The sequence below is a fragment of the Neopelma chrysocephalum genome, unplaced genomic scaffold (assembly GCF_003984885.1).
Source record: "Neopelma chrysocephalum unplaced genomic scaffold, ASM398488v2 Primary Assembly neopelma1_97116, whole genome shotgun sequence".
NCBI lineage: Eukaryota > Metazoa > Chordata > Aves > Passeriformes > Pipridae > Neopelma > Neopelma chrysocephalum.
Window position 1 is genome coordinate 1667630 of NW_020925758.1, and position 17007 is coordinate 1684636.

The following is a 17007-nucleotide window of genomic DNA, read 5'->3' on the forward strand; positions in this document are numbered from 1 at the left end:
GGCTTGGTATCAGGGTTAGAGGAGGGGGTAGGGGCAATCACAGGGCCGGGAAAAGGGCAGGGGCAGGAGTAGTGATGTGAGGGGCTGCGAGGCAGAGGACAATGGTCTGGGGAAGGGGGTAATTGGGGCCCTTTTCCAGGAGCTCCAGTCTGGAAAGTATCAGCTGGAGACAGAGAAGTACTGGCAGCACGTATGTGCTCTGGGAATGGGTAAAAGGGTGAGATGCACAGTGTCATGTTGGTTTCCTTACATTTAGCCAGCCTTTTGATAATGAGTGAAACTTGAAAGCCCTACAGGTGCGATCAGAGGGATGGTGACAGTGTCCCAAGCTGAGTAGAACCTAATGCAAGAGGCAGTGGCGCTCACGGTGCCAGGGATCTCTGCCTTGTGGCAAGCTCTCTGCCACAGCAGGGGCAGCAGCTTAGCAACAAGTCAGATAATCATAGAATGGTTTGGGTTTAAAGGGACCTTAAAAAGGCCATCTAGGTCCTTCCTCCTGCAATCAGCAGGGGCACATTCCACTAGACAAGGTTGCCCCAAGTGTAGAAGCCCAGACGATAAGGGGGAGCCTCTTTGGCAAAAACATGTGAGAGAGAACAGTATGTGAATGGAGAAGGGGCCGTGGAGAGACAGGGCAGCACTGTTCTGGGACAAACATCCTTGTTCTAGTTCTTGGAGATAAGCACAACACAGCACAGCACAGGAATGAGGCCAAGAAGTGGTCTAGGACTGTAGCGGGGCGATCAAGACCACCAAAGACCCCCGAAGCCCTCTGACCCATTTCCAGAAGGGTCTACAAGAACAGACTGCACACAATAAATTTCCACATAAAGTGAGAAACTTATCTCCAAAGCAGAGAAACAACTATAAAAGATCCACCCCAACCAAGACTGAGCGTGCATGCACCCTAGGACCCTGGACACCCCATCAGCTGGAGCCAGGGCTGGTGAGCTCTTTCTTTCTTCCTTTCTCCTTCTTTAATCTATCCCACTCTCTTCCCTTTCACCCTACCCCTTTATCCAAAACCCACTGCCATGTGCTTGTATTAGGAGGAACTAACACACTAATTTCCAGGCCGAATGTGTAATTTACTAATGAAACTTAATAAACTTTTGTGAATTCTTTAACTGGTTCCTTTTGGCCATGAGCATCTACAAATCTTGGGTGCTCCCTTCCCCTTAAAGGTGGCACACCACACCAAGCCACATCTAACCCGGCCTTGAACACTTCCAGGGATGGGGCAGCCACAGCTTCTCTGGGCAACCTGCGCCAGGGTCTCACCACCCTCACAGGGAGTAATTTCTTCCAAATATCCCATCTAACCCGTCCCTCTGTCAGTTCAAAGCTATTCCCTCTTGTTCTGCCACTCAATGCCCTTGTCCCAAGTCCCTCACCAGCTCTCTTGGAGCCCCTTTTAGGCACTGGAAGGAGCTCTAAGATCTCCCCAGAGCCTTCTCTTCTCCAGGCTGGACACCCCAGGTCTCCCATCCTGTCTTCAAAGGAGAGGGGCTCCAACCCTTCGAGCATTTCCGTGGCCTCCTCTGGGTTTGCTCCAGCAGCTCCACGTCCTTCTGATATCGGGGTCCCAGATTTGGAGGCAGCACTGCAGTGCGGTCTTACCTGAGCAGGGCAGAGGGGCACAATCCCTGCCCTCGACCTACTGCTGGGGATGCAATATGTCCTGTATGTGAGACAGGGTTTGGTCTGCCAGTGAGAAAGTGCTGAAACCCAGGGAGGTACAGCATGACCATGTCCTCCTGGTAAATACAGAGAAGTTGGTAAAGTCACAGATGCCAGAAGACCTTTCTGGGAGTTGAAAAGGTTAAGTGAAAAATCCTGAGCTATTCTGGCATGTGTTGTAGCAAATGTGATGCTTCAGCAATGTTTCTCATGCTGATTACTTCAGTAGTCACTTCATGTTCTGTAAACCTGCCTGAAAAGAAACACATTCACTCAACCACTGCCCTGGGCAGCCTGTTCCAGTGCCGGACAAACCTTTCTGTGGAGACATTTTCCCTAATATTCGATCTAAACCTCCCCTGGCACAACTTGAGGCCGTTTCCTCTCATCCTGCCCCTTGTTCCTTGGCACTAGAGCCTGACCCTCCCCGGCTCCCCCCTCCTGTCAGTAGTTGCAGAGCCAGAAGGTCCCCCCTGAGCCTCCTTTTCTCCAGGATGAGCCCCCCCAGCTCCCTCAGTCCCTCCTGCTGCTCCAGACCCTTCCCCAGCTCCGTTCCCTTCCCTGCACACGCTCCAGCCCCTCAATGTCTCTCCTGTCTGAGGGCCCAGAACTGCCCCAGCACTGGAGGTGCCTCAGCAGTGCCAGCACAGGGAGGGCACTGCCCTGGCCCTGCTGCCACACCAGGGCTGGGACAGCCCCGAGGCCATTGGCCTCCTGCCCCCCTGGGCACACCTGGGCTCGTGTCCAGCCGCTGCCACCAGCACCCACAGGGCCCTTCACCGCCGGTCATCTGTCCTTGTGAAATTCTCTCGCATCTGTTTTGTGTTTTGTTTGTGGTGAGTTTTTTTTATATATATATATATATATATATATATATATATAATACTTTCTCTTAACTAGGACCTCTTAACGTTCCGATTGATTTTAAACTTTATTTTTCTCTGTAAATCACGAACACCCTGCCCTTCCCCCGCCCGCCCCCCGGTTCCCGCCGCGCCGGTCCCGCCCCACAGGCCGCCCACTCCCGTCGGGCTGCGGGCGCGATGGCGGCGGCGGCGCTTGAGGGCGCCGGGACAGAGGCTGAGGCGGGAGATCCGAAATCCTCCGGTCCCGAACTGGTGGCGAAACTCGTCCGGGTAACGGGAGTCGCGGGGTCCTTTTGTTGGCGAGCTTGGCTTGCTCGCTGTGTTACAATTTCCACGTCATTAGGGGTGTTCGCTCCTATGGTGCGATGGTTTGCTCTGTGTGTGTGTGTGTGTGTGGATGTCGCATAAAGGACGTGCTAGGAAAAAGTGTCTTCTAAAGTTACACCGCTGTGTCCCTTCTCTATCAGGTTTCTTAGGCAGCGTTAAGAAAGAATTTATGTCCCCTCAGCGTAGAGCTTCCGTGTGTTCACTTATTTCTAGTCATATCTAACCTTTCTAATCTAAATGGATATTAGGGAAAATTTCTTAACTCAAAGGGTTGTCCAGCCCTAGCACAGGCTTCCTGGGGAAGTGGTGGAATCACCATCCTTGCAGGGATTTAAAAACCTTGTGGGTGTTGCACTTGGGGACATGAGTTAGTGGTGGCTTTTACCAGCTTCCCAAACATACATTTAACATCTCTTGGATCATTAGTGTGTCCATACCCAACAGGTCCCGTGAATAAAACGATAAAATTTTATCACATGGGGATAAGGAAGTGCCCAGAGAAGTGAGGCAGATTAAAAGGGAATTTGTTTTCTAAGCACACAGAGTATTTAAAGAAGAGACAAAGGAATATTTCTCCCTTTTTCCCACCCATGCCTGGACTGATGTAGTAGGAGTTATTCTTCAGGAATGCAGAGGTTGCAGCAGTTCACACTTGTCACATATATCAGCTATTTTCTGTCATTTCACGTGATTCCTTGTTTTTTTGTTTCTCTTCTCTGGCAGGTTTCTTCATGGCTAAAGAAGATATATGGGAATCACTATATTCCATCATATGAGGTGAATGTAACGACGGTGGATATTTTGCATGATTTTATGGAATGTTGTGAAGCCAGAGAGAGGGATGTTTCTTTGCTGATAGAGGACATGAAGCATCAGGAAGAAGTGCATGAAGCAGCAAGTGAGTTTGAAACTCCATTTCTCAGTTCCGTCCAGGTTAGGATTTTCTTAGGGATCCTGAAGATTGTATTGTATTTCTTAGAATCTGAGAAATATATATATATATATATATATATATGTATGTAGTTGAAACAAACTCAGCTTTGTTCTGATACAGTTTTTACTGCAATGCATCCTTTCAGCAAAATTTACGTAGTGACATAAGGTTGGTCAAGAGATTAGTTGCTAAAACCTCTTAACCTGCTGGGGTGGATAGCACAGCATGGAAATACTGTCTGGATAGACAAGGAAGCAACCCTGCAGCTGGTGCTAAGCCACTGTTAAGGAAAGCACTGGAGGAATCTGAAAGAGTAGTGAGGTGATTAAGTTACACTCAAGCAATCTACACTGAGTGTTTGATAACGTCTTGTTTTTAGGAGAAAGGGAGTGGTTCAGGCAACCATAATACATTTTTAACTCCATTACTAAAGGATTGTCCCTTCACTGGCTTTTTTCAGGAAGGAATTTTAATTCTTTGTGAGAAGATTCTACACACGAAGACGTTTTTGTAAAAAAAACCCCAAAAAACGTTTGGTTTTGTTACTTCAAGTCCTCTAGTGCCTTGCCATCAAACAAACAATGGTGGAGACAGACCTCCTGGGTCTTGCCATGGCAAGCACGTGCATGCTTAGGAACAGGCTTAAACTGAGCTCTGTGGGGAGAAGACCTACGTGTGGTCATTGCTGTAACACGAGGGTGGACTCCTCTTTGTCTGAGTTCAGACAGACTGGTCAGGGAAGGAGTGGAGCAGTGCTTTCTCCCTTAATACACTGAATTTATTTGACAAACAGGGGCGTGGCAGCAGTTTGGCGTATTTAAGCCTTCTTTTAAAGTGTCTCTTTCCCTGACAACAGAGAGGTAGGCAAGTTTCTGATGTGGGATTGGGTTCTAGCTTTGGAGAGTTCCTTAAAAGAACACAAATATTAAAAAATTACTATTTTTGGGTTGTATTTGTTTTCCAGCTAAGGAAATGCAGGACATTTTCAAAGACCTGGGTCTTTCCCTAACCAGTTTGTCCAGAAAAGCCTCCAAGTACCTCTCTAGTCTGGCAAAAAGTGCAGTGATACTCAAAACAAAGGACACGTCTCTTGCCAGGTAATTCTTCACACTCTGCATCTGAGGTGATGGCCTGTGCTCTTTCCCTCTGTTTTCTCACAACAGCAGCTTTAAACTTCACTTTGACCCCAGGAATCTTATTTTCCAGCTTATTTTGCACCGCTGGGCAGCTTTGGAGCGCACAGGAACTGAGCACAAAGTGCTGACTCTAGGTTATCCCAGCAAAGGAAGGCTCTGAAGCCTGAGAAGGGTCTCAGACAGAGTTAAATTCCTCTTTTTTGCTCGTGTTTTTGTGGCCAGTGGCTTCAGGGTGCTGCCACTTGGACTGTTGTGCCAGGTGGCCCAAGCTAGAGCAGCATTCACACTGCTTAGGCAAGGACTGGGGAACTGTGACTGGTCTTCCAGTCTCAGCTCCTCATTCTTCTCTCTCATCTGGCCTTGGTTCATGTGAGGAGACTCCCTCAGCCACAGAGAAATGGCATCTGTTAATCTGGTCTTCCTGGATCCCTCTCCCTAGCCTGGCTTTGGTCCCTGACACAGCACCACTGCAGTAAGGAAAGGCCAAAATCTGCCTTGGAATCCAATTCTTCTGTGATGTTCAGGATCTTGGCTCTTAGAGCTCTTCTCCTGAGCTGGAGGGAAAAGCAGCTTTGAACCATTTAGGGAGAGGCTCAGATACTGCTGGGCACATCTCAGGGCCGTGTGTTTTCAGGGACTGAACACAGTTTCTCTCAAAGGTGATTTGGCAAGGCAGGAGTGGAGCCTGGGGGTGATTTCAAACCCAGTGGTTTTATTAACCGGGGTGCCAGGTGTTTTTCACTTACTCCTACTCAGTGCTGCCCCATTTTTCCTTCCATTTGGAATCTGTGTTAGTTAAGGAAAGCAAATTACCCCAGTGACTTACTTTAATTTCCTCCTATCATAATATCAGGAGAAAACTCAAGTCATTTGTGTAAAGTGTGGAGAAAAGAATAACAATAGTTCTGACCTTCAGAAGAGCTGACTCCTGAGCACTCCCACTGATTCTCTCTTCACCAGCCTCTTCTGTGCCATCAATAATATGACTTCGGAGCAGTTTGAAACAAGGCAAAAAAACAAAGAAATGCGGCAGAAATTGGGCGACATCAAGAAAAATCTGACTTCAGCCCTGATGTTGAGAATGGAGTCACTGAGGTGAGTAGTGGATGAGGAAAAGGGAAAGGTACAAGCAGTACTGCTGATCTCTGCCGTGGGCAACACTGGTTGTGGTAACTGACAAGGATAACTAAATTTCCAGGGGTTTGACACATGTCCAATTCAAAGTAGTTGGAGGTACCTAGGAAAAGCCATGTACCATGGACACATTCAGTGATCAGAAGAGATTTGGGATACCATCAAACCCTTTATTTTAACACATAAATGGTCTATAAGCAGTTTTCAGATATGAGCTTGCATCTTCCGCCAGTTGCCTTTGTCTGAGGCTGAGGGCAAACCTGATTCTCCTAGCACGTTTAGCATGGGCTCTGTAGTCGGAGTGAAGGAGCCAGGCAAAACAAAAACCATTCCCAGGTAAGAATTTCCCTTAACCATTGTGTGGGACACTTCATAATTATATATCTATAAAAAATTCAGTATCAAGTCCATTCCCTGGAGGATGTAATCTGAAGTGCTTTGCCAAGCACAGCAGGATCAACCCCAGCCGTGAGTGGATATTGGCGTGGATGATCTCCACAGCTCCCTCCCAGTCTAATTATTTCGTTGGGGTTTTTTTGTCTTTTAAAGTGGTAGCTGTGGTGCTGCTTGTAGCAGAGATGCCAAACCTGTGTGCTTTGTGCAGGTTTGCTGTGGTCCCTCTCTGTGATCTGAAGTTTAGCTTGTGTAACACATCTCTAACTTAGTTAGGTAACTGTGCACAGGACTATTACCCTTTGCTTTTAGGCAGATGGCTTTCCCCTTAGCCATTATTTTCCCTGGCCTTTGGGATTCTGGAGGTGACAGCTGTACATGTTTCCACTGGGAAATCTCACAGGGAAGTGCAAGTTTTTTCTCTGTGTTCTCCCTTCTTGTGTTGGTTGTATTACAGGGTTTAGCTTGAGCATAGATAAGTAACAGTGTTGGTACGCTGGTATCTCTTTGAATGTAAAAGTTTTTTTCTTTTTGTATTATTTTTAAGGGATGTTGAGGATATAGAGCAATGTCAGGCAATAGAATCTGTCAAAGTACAGGAACAACGCAAGACCATGAAGTACCTGACAGATAAAGGTTTGGAATCAAGAATCAGGATCAGGAATGCTCAGGTAGGTGGAAAGGATTTTGTTACAAGGCATTGTGATGGGATGACGCAGCCATGGTTGGTCAGGACCAAATTTGTAGTTACAGAGATATTCCAGGAGCCTCCTAGGCTCGGACCAAGGACACTTGGGCTGACACAACAATATGTTACTACAGTTCAGTTGTTCCTGGTGGTCTCAGCACATCCTATAATCAATACAACCCTTTCTCCTCTTTTCCTGAGAACTGTGTTAGCTGGGATTACCTTGTGGTTATTGTGAGGTACTGTCATATAAGAGAATACAGGCAGCTACCAGTAGAGCAGCTGATTCAGTGAGCTTAAGTTGTGCCTCAGAATTCTGAATATAGCCAGTTTTTGAAATTAATGGATGATTAAATGCATAAAGCAAATGCTGCACTGCCTGCTCCTTCACCTTTCCTAAATGATGAAGGACATGTGAATGCTTTGTTCAACACTTAGATGCTGTCTGATAACTTGACAAATATGAGATAGAAAGTGTTGTATTACAGTTGGTGACATTTTACTATGAAGCCTCTTTCAAGCCTGGCCAAGTGCTCTTCTCCCTCTAGTTTTCTGGAAAGACTTGTTATTGATAGAAATTTTAGCAGCAAGTGCTTTCGTACAGCAGCTCTGGCTGTGGCTCAAATTGCACGTTTCTGCTGCTTTCTTCTTTGCCTGTTTAGATAAAAACAAGAGGCAACGGTGAAATCTTTCTCCTCCTTGTAACGTTTTGTCCTCAGTTACAAATGAACTCTCTCCTGTTTGCAGAGGGAGCTTGCTGCCCGTGGGATTGAAGCATCCCTGACACACGCGGCACTGGTGCATTTCTCTGAGGTGAGTCTTTGGGTACAGGGTGGCTGTTTCTACAATGGTACAGACTAGGCTCGCTTGTTCTTCCCTTTCAGGAAATGCAGTTTGCTGTTTGGTTATCTGAACAAATGTTCACGGTCGAAAAAGCACAAATAAAAAATGCATACCCCTGAACTGGGATCTGTTGGATGGGTTTCTCTCTCCTAGGAAATGAGAAGCATCTATTGGAGAATTTCCATGGAATAAATTTCCTGCCACTGAAAGCAAATTGGCAGCCTGTGCTCTGCCTCCTTTACTTGATCCATGTTGTAAACAGAGTGGATATTCTGTGGACTGTATCCCGTTATGTGGCTACCTGTGTATTGCAGTTTCTTGACAGAATGACCCACATGATTCCTCCTACTTCATGTGAAATAAACCTACTTTCAGGCACTTCCAAGCAACAGGACAAGGTCAAGTGAAACCCAAATTCCCAACAACTGTGTGCTATTTTTTTCTTGTGTCCTTAAACATAACATTTTTCAGCTGTTTTGTAAGCCCAGTGGGATATGTATTAAAGAAAAAAGCACATTTCTTGAGTTAGTACCTAAAGATTCTCCAGCTTTGGGCTGAAACGTTTGTACATGTGACATTTGTGTTGGTGGTCTGTCTGCACTCACCACATCTTAATATGTTTTGCTGTCGTTGTAGTGAGAACTTGGTCTTTCTCCTGATTTCTTTTGCTGGCTTTTCCTGCATGTTTCTGAGCGGAACAATGAAAGCAGGTTTCCTGATTTCCCTGCTGTCGTTCTCATGAACCAGCACTGGGTGGCAGTGTTTACATTGCACAGTGTTTAGGAGAGTACTGACCACAACTAAACTTTGTTGAAATTTGACAACTAAAAAGCCACAGGCAATTTTCTGGGCTTGTTGTCTTCTAGAAACCAAGCATAAGGTAAGGTTTGACTCCCTGACATTTCTAGATCTGCACAAATGACTTTGTCTTTTTTTTTACCTTGATTATTTGAAAAGAGTAGATGACTGCGGAAGGTTCTCAATTTGCAGCCCCAAAGAGAAATTATTTCCCCTTGTTATCAAAATAAGCAAAGCAGTGCAAGTGTAAGGAGGGTCTTTTTGCTGCTGCAAAACTTTAGTTTTTCATGTGTGTTAAGGAGGATGAAAGCTCTTGACAACGTCTGTGAATTCTGAAATGCTCTAGGTAATTGTGGATCTATTTCACTGATTTAATCACTTCTTTAAGACTCTAGAATATAATCTGCCTGGCTCTCTTCACAGGAACTGGTTTCACTGCAGCAAAAAGTTGCGTCTCTGAAGAAGGAACTGAAGATCTTCTTGGATTTACCTCTCGTAATTATTCATTCTACTGTTCTATTGTATTTGCAATCAGATTACTTTTAATGAACTTCAGAATTTAAAGGATATTGTGATGCTTTGGTGGACAGGTGGATGACCTACAGGTCTGTTAATTATATTAACCAAAGACTTTACTTAAACAAAAGACTATCTGTTTATTAATAAAAGCCAAGAAATTAAGTATGCTTGCCAGGCAAACTTTGTTCTAACAAAGTGGACAGATTTGCCGGGTGAATTAGTATCAAGGTGAATTAGCTAGAAATTGGACAAAGAAATATGTGAAGAAAATGTAATATATACACCAGTATATTAGCTATATGTGTCATCAGGCTGTCAGTATGGTGGACACAGCACGTGGTGCAGAGGTTAGAGCTCTGAACAAGATTTTAAGGGTGATGAAGAAAGAGCCAAATATAGGCCTTGTCCCCTAAAGTGGCTGCTCCATCATTTTCTTTGATTTCTCTTTAGGATGCTGGGTACTCAGCTCTCTGAAAACACAGTTTTCCCATCTCCCTCACACAACCACTGCTGTCTTGCTCCTAGAAAAAAAGGCTGAAGGGTGGGACTGTTCCTCTGTTTAATCCATCTTCCTCCCAAGGCAGCTGCCACCTTCCCTCAAGTGGAACATGACATTCAAACTGAATTCAGTTCTCCAGTTCCCTCCTCATGCCTGGCTGTCAGTGGGGACAGGGAGAGCCCAGCACCTCATTTCTGGTGCAGGCAGCAGGAGGGAGGGAGGTTTATTCTTGCAAGCTTATTGTGCTTTGGACAATTCATGCACAAATATGTTTAAAATCAGGTCCCTTGATTGGTGGGTTTGGAAAATTGCTTAAATTGAGGGGTTTTTCTAGACTTTAGGCCACACCAGACTATTGTAAAATACACGATTGCCCAAACCAAACCAATACTAGGCTTTTAATGTCAGTACTTTCTGCACGTGAAGAGTGTACACAAAACTAGTTTTATTATCATTGAATTCACCTGTGGCTAGAATCACTAGACCCTTGCAAAGGGGCAGGGACTCTTTCCTGCTGAAATACTGATTTTTATGCCATCTTCTCTCATTAGAGTATTCCCCTGGCAAAAGTGGAGGTTGAAACAGCAAAACTACAACTGGTAAGGTTTTTTTTTTAATCTTTCAGAAGCTACATGTATTAATTGATTACAGATTTACCCACCTCATACTGTAGTTCTTAATGATCTCAAGGGGAAATTTACTCTGGTAGGGTAGAAACTGTGCATATTGTTCAGGGGAAATGGTGGAGGAATGATGTCTGAGCTACAAAGGCAGTTGGGCATAGTGGTATCAGTGGGGATTAAGTAGCTGCATCCCTATGGATTTTGCCTGCTTCACCTGTTGGAATGTTTATTTACTCAGTCGTGTTGGTCTCACAACGTTCCTGGCTGCTGCTGAACTCTCAGAGAGCTCTGGGCCCCATATTTTATTCAACAAGCTGCCTTGTAGACTGCAGTGGGGACCTTCCCCTGTAAAACACAGTGCCCATTTCCTCCGTGCTTGTGTCATCAGCAGGTGTGGTTGTTGGAAAACATCCATAAAGCTGTTTGGGAAGTTCATACGTGGCTTTACGGGGTGAGCTGGGCCCTGTTTGAGTCCCATAAAACCTGTCGTCGTTTCTTCGGGCTACTGCCTGCTCGCTCACAAAGCACAAGTTATTTAGTGGTGGGCCTTCAAGCTGTGATCAAAAATCACAGCTAGCTGAGAGCATTTTCTGCGTTTTCAGGTGAGCCCATGTTGGTAAGCCACTTGTTTTTGGTTCAGGAATACAAGCTCCCCGTAAGCCAGGCTGAGGCTGTTCTCAGGTCAGAATACCCACCTCTGGGAGCTGGAAGGTGTCCAGTATCACATTGGGGCACAGAAGAAAGGCAACTGAGCTCATTTAACCCTCCATTTGGAGATTTCTCTGCAGCTGCCTGCAATTTGCAGTAGAGAGTCCTTCCAGCTCAACACCTGGGTTAATCAATCAGTGCTAATAACCTCCCAGGGTGTGATCATTGTAGATATGTTTGTTTTCCAGCAATGTATGAAAACTGTTCCACGGTCACTGATTCCACTTGGTTTTCTCTCACCCTAGAAGGCCTTGGAGGACAAACTCTCAAAGGAGCTTGACAAGGTGCCTTTTGAGTGGATGTAGCCCAGCGGACTCCAGTTCACCTGAAGTGGCCTATGTGGAAGATGATTTTCCCTCTATTGCCTACTTATTTACGCTAGTATTACATTTTGGAATTCTTACTGTACTTCTGCAGCTCCCTGCCTTGTTCTTCTCTCTGTTGGCTGGTACACTTGGGATCTTCTAGCAAGTACACTCATTTTTAGGGGCTCATGTAGCCTTGTGTTTGTAAACATCACCTATTTTTCATAAAATAACCTGCAAGTGTACTGTTGTCTTTGTTATTTTTCCCTGTGTGATACACACCTGTAACTGGCCTCCAGACAGCACCTTCCCCACATGTCCCTGCTGTCAGGATTTGGGTGACCATTACTGCTTTCCATATTCAGTGTCTGGGTTACACTTTTTCTTGGAGTCCTTTCTTTGATGGTCTGTCTGAGGAGAGACTCTACATCTACTAGATCATTGGCTTTCGCTTCCTTGTTTTGTTTTCTCCTGCCATTCCAGGGTTGGGGACATACAGTTTTTTTTCTGAGGTACTCACAGTGTGTCTGATGTTTGCCAAGTTTGTGCAGATGAGTTGTAGGCTCATACCTGGAGTGCCTCTTAGTTTAAGCATTTTCTTTAAACAGAAGCGAACAGTTAAATTTCTCCTTAATGTCTTCAGCAGGGATTTGGTGTGTTAATCAAAGTGAACAAAGCAATTAAGAAATCATTCTGGCCACTTCCTACTTAGTCTCCTCCATAATGGTGAATTTCTCCACAGAAAGGCTTGTCCAGCCCTGCAGAAGAGCTGAGACCTAGCAGCATCAACCTCTTCATTTTCTATAGTTTTGTTGTCATCTGAGAAAATGGAAGCCCATGGCACTGAACTGTAAGGTTTGCCCATTTTTGGGGCTTTGAGAGGTACCAGTGTACTGTTGACAACTTGCTGTTTCTCTTTCCATTTATAAATAGGGCTAAGCAAATGAAAGCAGATAAATAGCTCTATGGATACTGCAGGCATAGCTTTAAAACAAACAAAAAAAAGATCCTTATAGTAAGACATTTCTAGGCCTGAAAGTGCATTAATATTTTTGCAGAACCTCTGCGGGATGTGATGATTTTGCAGATAGATTTCTTTTCCAATTCTACCTCAAATGTCATCTTCCAAAAGGGTCTCCTGAGCCCTCCTCTTATTTCCATGCCACCACCACACCAGCCTTCAACACTTCTAGAAGTGTTTTGTACATTTCAGCTTTTGGAAGCTGTTTGGTACTAAAGCCAAAAATCTGAAAATCTCCTGTGGGTGGGGAAAAAGCAAAATCTAGAAACAGTGGCCTGAGGACGTCAGGCATGGACCTGTTTGCACTGGGTGATGTCCAGACAAATAGTGGTGCTCTCAGTAACAAGTTGTAGCTCCATCTGTTTGCAGTTAAGAGTTGCAGAAGATTGTAGCCATGACTTACCATGGTGTGCACGTCCCCAGGAGCTGTTACTTCACTGCAGAAATCGATTTCACTGATCTGCAGGAAGGGAGATTCTGTTGCTTCATCTCCTCCCTCAAGGCAACAGCATTGTGAGCTCTGTGTCTGATCATGCTTAGGGTGTAGCCTTTATTTCTAAAAAGCTGCAAGCTCAAAATTACACTGGTGTCAATAAAACACAAGTGTGACTTCATCACCTCCTTTCTTTTGCCATGATGGGGAGGAATTGAAGGATGCTCAGAGAGCTGCTGCCTGTGGGAATCTCCAGCCTCATCTTCCATACACTGGAGGGAGTTGGTGTTTAGTTTCAGTTTTTTAAATTGAGCTGTTAGGAAAGGGTTAGTTGCCTTAGGTTTGTGGCTGTTTATCTTTGGTTCCTTCTGGGCTGGAAAACAAGGGTAAAAGCAAGTGGAAAATTCATGGGCTAAACTGGCTGAAGGGAAATTACCTCAGAGGTAACTGGTGTGAAATCTGGTGCAGTAGTGCAGGGATGGCTACAGGTACAGCTCATGCTTACAAACAAAAACCACCCTAAAGCCATGGGAGTGGTCTTTGAACATGGAAAGAACAAGAGCATAATCTGATTTTCCTGTTGTGGAAGGGGAAAGAAGTCTTGGAAGACATCAGAACATGGCTGGGTAGACACCAGAAACAAGAAAGCCAGTGTAAGGCACTGGAGGTCATGGCCTGACAATTAAGGAATCTTAATCACTGGAGGCTTTTAAGAGCAGATTAGAAATGCTTTGCTTAAGTGTTTAATAAGATGTGAGGGAGTGTTGATCACACTATGGGACACAAAGATGCATTAAATGAGGGCTTGAGGGTGCTACCAGCCCTGCTTTTTAATGAGAGCCTCAAGACTTCCTCGGCTAACATCAGATGAAGGCTTTTTATATCACACGTGTAACCATGACTCCAGGCTTGGGAGGATTTCCCGGGACTGCGGCGCTTCCTTAGCACCAGCTGTGAAGCCTGGTGTGTGTGTGTGTGTGTGTGTTTGTTCTCCCCCCCTGTGCCCACAGAGCAGCTGCACCACTCCCCGGCTGCTGCTGTTTCACAGCACGTGAAGAGCCTGAACACAGAGAGCAGCAGGGCCAGACTGGCTGGAGAGCTGCCCAAAGACAGCCACGTGTTGCTTCCTAGCGCTGGAAACTCCAGGAGGAAAGAAATCCCCAGCAGCTGCATTCGAGCCGTGTGTCGCAGCTGAGCGTAAATCTGTGGAGAATTGTCACGTCCGACAGTCCAGCTTCTGATGGAAACGGGAAAAGTCAAGTAAATGAGATTTATGGAGCGTGTCGGGAAGGTCTCTCAGCTCTTTGGTGTGGCATGGGCAGGGTGCCTTGCAGGGCAAGCAGAAATCCTTCCTCGCTGTTGGTGTTTTGGATTGGACCAGCTTTTCCAGCGTGGGGGTGGGACGCCAGCACAGGGACACCTCACAGAGGCCCTGCCGAGACAGGAGCACGCCAGCCTGAGTGCTTGGCTGAGAAAGCATTTGATTCTGGGCTCCCCCCTCTGCCCGGGCAGCTGTTGAGTGTTTCCATGGAGGTCACAGCGGGTGTCTGCCAGCTGGACCCTTGGCTGTTGGATGTTATGGAATAATCGCCCAAGTGAGAGAGGCAGGAACGCCTGGAGAGGCCTCCGCTGCTCCAGCCTCCCTTCGGATTACAGCAGCTGCTCCTCCCCAAGCTCCCAGATGGAGTTCTGGAGACACCTGTCTGCTAACACCTGCGAGCTGACAGCCGGTGTGGGGCCGGAGCCGGCTGCAGAGCCCTCAGTTTCCCCAACAACGTGCGAAAGATGTTTGCGTTTTATTGCCATGCAACTCAATTCCTCCTCCCGGAAAATGTGAGGATCCGAATTCCACCAGGAAAAAAAAAAAAAAAGAAAAAAATAAAGGGAGGAATTAAAATGATGCGCCGGATATGAGGTGGTCAACTTCAAGAAAAAACTCATGTACGTTTTGCCACAAAGTGACTTACTGTTCTTATCGGGCCGATATGCAAAATAATAACTGCTTTCAAAAAAAAGAATATATTAAAATTCATCTGCAAACTAGCAAAGTAATAGGGATTTATTTAAAAGAAAACATTTAGGTACTAAAACTAGAATAATAAAAACTAGAATAATAAAATTAAAAATGCTAGAGGAATGCAAAAGACACCATGCAAATTTAAGGCTTCTGAGCTGAAATGTGTATCTATTTACCGCAAATGCATTGAATCAAAAGATGTGGATGGAACCTCTTTTGCTGTATCTTTTGGTTAGTACTATAAAAACATCCTCTTTGTTGCAAACATTTCATTGTGGCTGCTTTTCAGGCTTCCTTTGACTGAAGGTGTTCACTTTTTTTTTTCCATTAATAGCAATCCTTTAGTGGATATATTGTATTAATATGGGACTTTAAATAGAATTTTAAAAAAATATTAAATGTTTCAAGATTTATTTTAAAAGTGATTCAGTTGCATTTTGTACTGCCTCCAGTAAAACTCTCCAAATATCTTGATACTCAGTGCTGTTTTGGGTACTAACAAGCAAAAAAATTTGATGTGTCAAGTGCTAAGCGTACTTAGGATTTCTTTAAATTACATTTAGTATTGAATAGGTCTCAGAAGTCTGGGAAAGGCTGAGAAAGGTTTTGTATTTCTGAGCTATTTTTTGGCTTTTTAAATTACAAGGTCTGCAGTGAAACAATAATAATCCTGGTCGGTGTGACCTTACAGGAAATCCTTTACTTTGTATCCGAGAACGCAGTTGCTGTTGGTAATTCAAGCAGCTTTAGAAATATTTCTAATTTTCTTACACACTTACCTCACTTAAAAAAACTTCAGCACCGGGCTGGAAGTACTTCTGCTTCTCCAATTCAGAAATATTTCTCCTAAAAAAAACCCAAACAACCTAAAGCAAGTAAGCAGAGGCTTTACCAATGAGAATGTGTTTAAAGTAAGTCTCGTGGCTCCTTCTCTCTTCACCAGGTACCACCTGTGTGGGAGGACACGGCACTGCCTCCGTCTGCCTTGAAGTCCTTCAGCGCTGGACTGTGTAAGCTCCAGTAAAAAAAAAAAAAAACCCAACAACTCCAAAACTACAAACTAATCTAATAAATGCTTCCTTTAGCCCCTTGATAAATATGCCTCTAATGCTAATTAAGCAGCTGTGCTGATTAATTAGGTGATGTTGGCTGATAAAACACAGCAGCAAGGAAAGGTTTTACTTCTTTTCCTTCCCCAGCGCCGTAGCTCTGGGATGAGTGAGCCCCTCAGTGTCCCTGACACTTTTTCCATGGTCCCTGTTTTGCAGAGGAGCCCTGGGTGACCTCATGAAGGAGCAGGGAGGTGACTTGGCCAGGTTTCAGCAGCGCATTTGTGATTTCAGATGCTTGGCAGCCCACAGCCCAGCTTGGGAAACGGGTGTTGTTTACATGTTACTCGGAAGGTGAAGTTTCTATATATTCCTTCGCAGAAGATGCTTAGCAATGTCCCTGTGGATGCTGCCATCGGATGCATGGAGATGAACTGTCATTCTCCAGTCTGGAGCTGGGGGAAACTTATGCCCTGGTGCTGGGGGAGAGGTGGGAGCAGGGATGGAGGAGCTCCGCTCCCCCTGCCAAGAGCCAGGTGAGGGAAGCCAGCCTGGAAGCCCCTGTGAGCCAAAGTGCTCTCACAACCAGCTTTTGGTTTGGCAGGGGAGTGTGGCTCGGGGTTGTGCTCCAGTGCTGAGTGAATTTCCTCCCATTGTCCTTGGGGAAGTGCGAATGCCACAGACGGAGGTCATGGTGACCATCCCCTGGAAGTTCAGGCTGGGGCTGCACCTCCGGGCCCTCCACAGCTACTCCCGTCCCCAGTGATCCTTTCTAGGGGTGCCCTACTGAGACTCCCTTTGCTCTTTTCTTTGTGGCAGAGGAGTTCTTATTGCTTCCTCACAGGGTAACAAATGCTGAAATCATTTCAGTCTTGGCAGAGGCAGTCAAAGAGAGATAAAACGGAGCCAAAGGAGCCTAGAAGAGGCGCTGGGCTGTATTCCCAGAATTCCATGAGCCAGTACCACCTCCTGCCTGTCCCCTTCCTTTTCTAATCTTTCAGTCCCGTCTCCCTGAAAATTCAGAATGAGTCCCT

At 45.5% G+C, this 17007-nt stretch overlaps 1 protein-coding gene across 1 annotated transcript; it reads left to right on the forward strand.

Moving 5' to 3' along the window:
- Positions 1 to 2682: 2682 nt before the first annotated feature.
- On the forward strand, positions 2683 to 11698 carry HAUS1 (HAUS augmin like complex subunit 1). The gene is made up of 9 exons (XM_027671677.1): positions 2683 to 2816; positions 3597 to 3771; positions 4772 to 4904; positions 5904 to 6038; positions 7018 to 7141; positions 7906 to 7971; positions 9223 to 9294; positions 10369 to 10416; positions 11394 to 11698. The coding sequence occupies exons 1-9, from the start codon at positions 2724 to 2726 to the stop codon at positions 11451 to 11453; spliced, it is 906 nt and encodes a 301-aa protein (XP_027527478.1). The 5' UTR covers positions 2683 to 2723; the 3' UTR covers positions 11454 to 11698.
- Positions 11699 to 17007: the final 5309 nt, after the last annotated feature.

Coding starts and splice junctions, on each gene's coding strand:
- HAUS1 (XM_027671677.1), top strand. CDS start 2,724: ATGGCGGCGGCGGCGCTTGAGGGCGCCGGGACAGAGGCTGAGGCGGGA. Junction 3,772..4,771: donor AGAAGTGCATGAAGCAGCAA/GTGAGTTTGAAA, acceptor TTTGTTTTCCAG/CTAAGGAAATGCAGGACATT. Junction 4,905..5,903: donor AAGGACACGTCTCTTGCCAG/GTAATTCTTCAC, acceptor TCTCTTCACCAG/CCTCTTCTGTGCCATCAATA.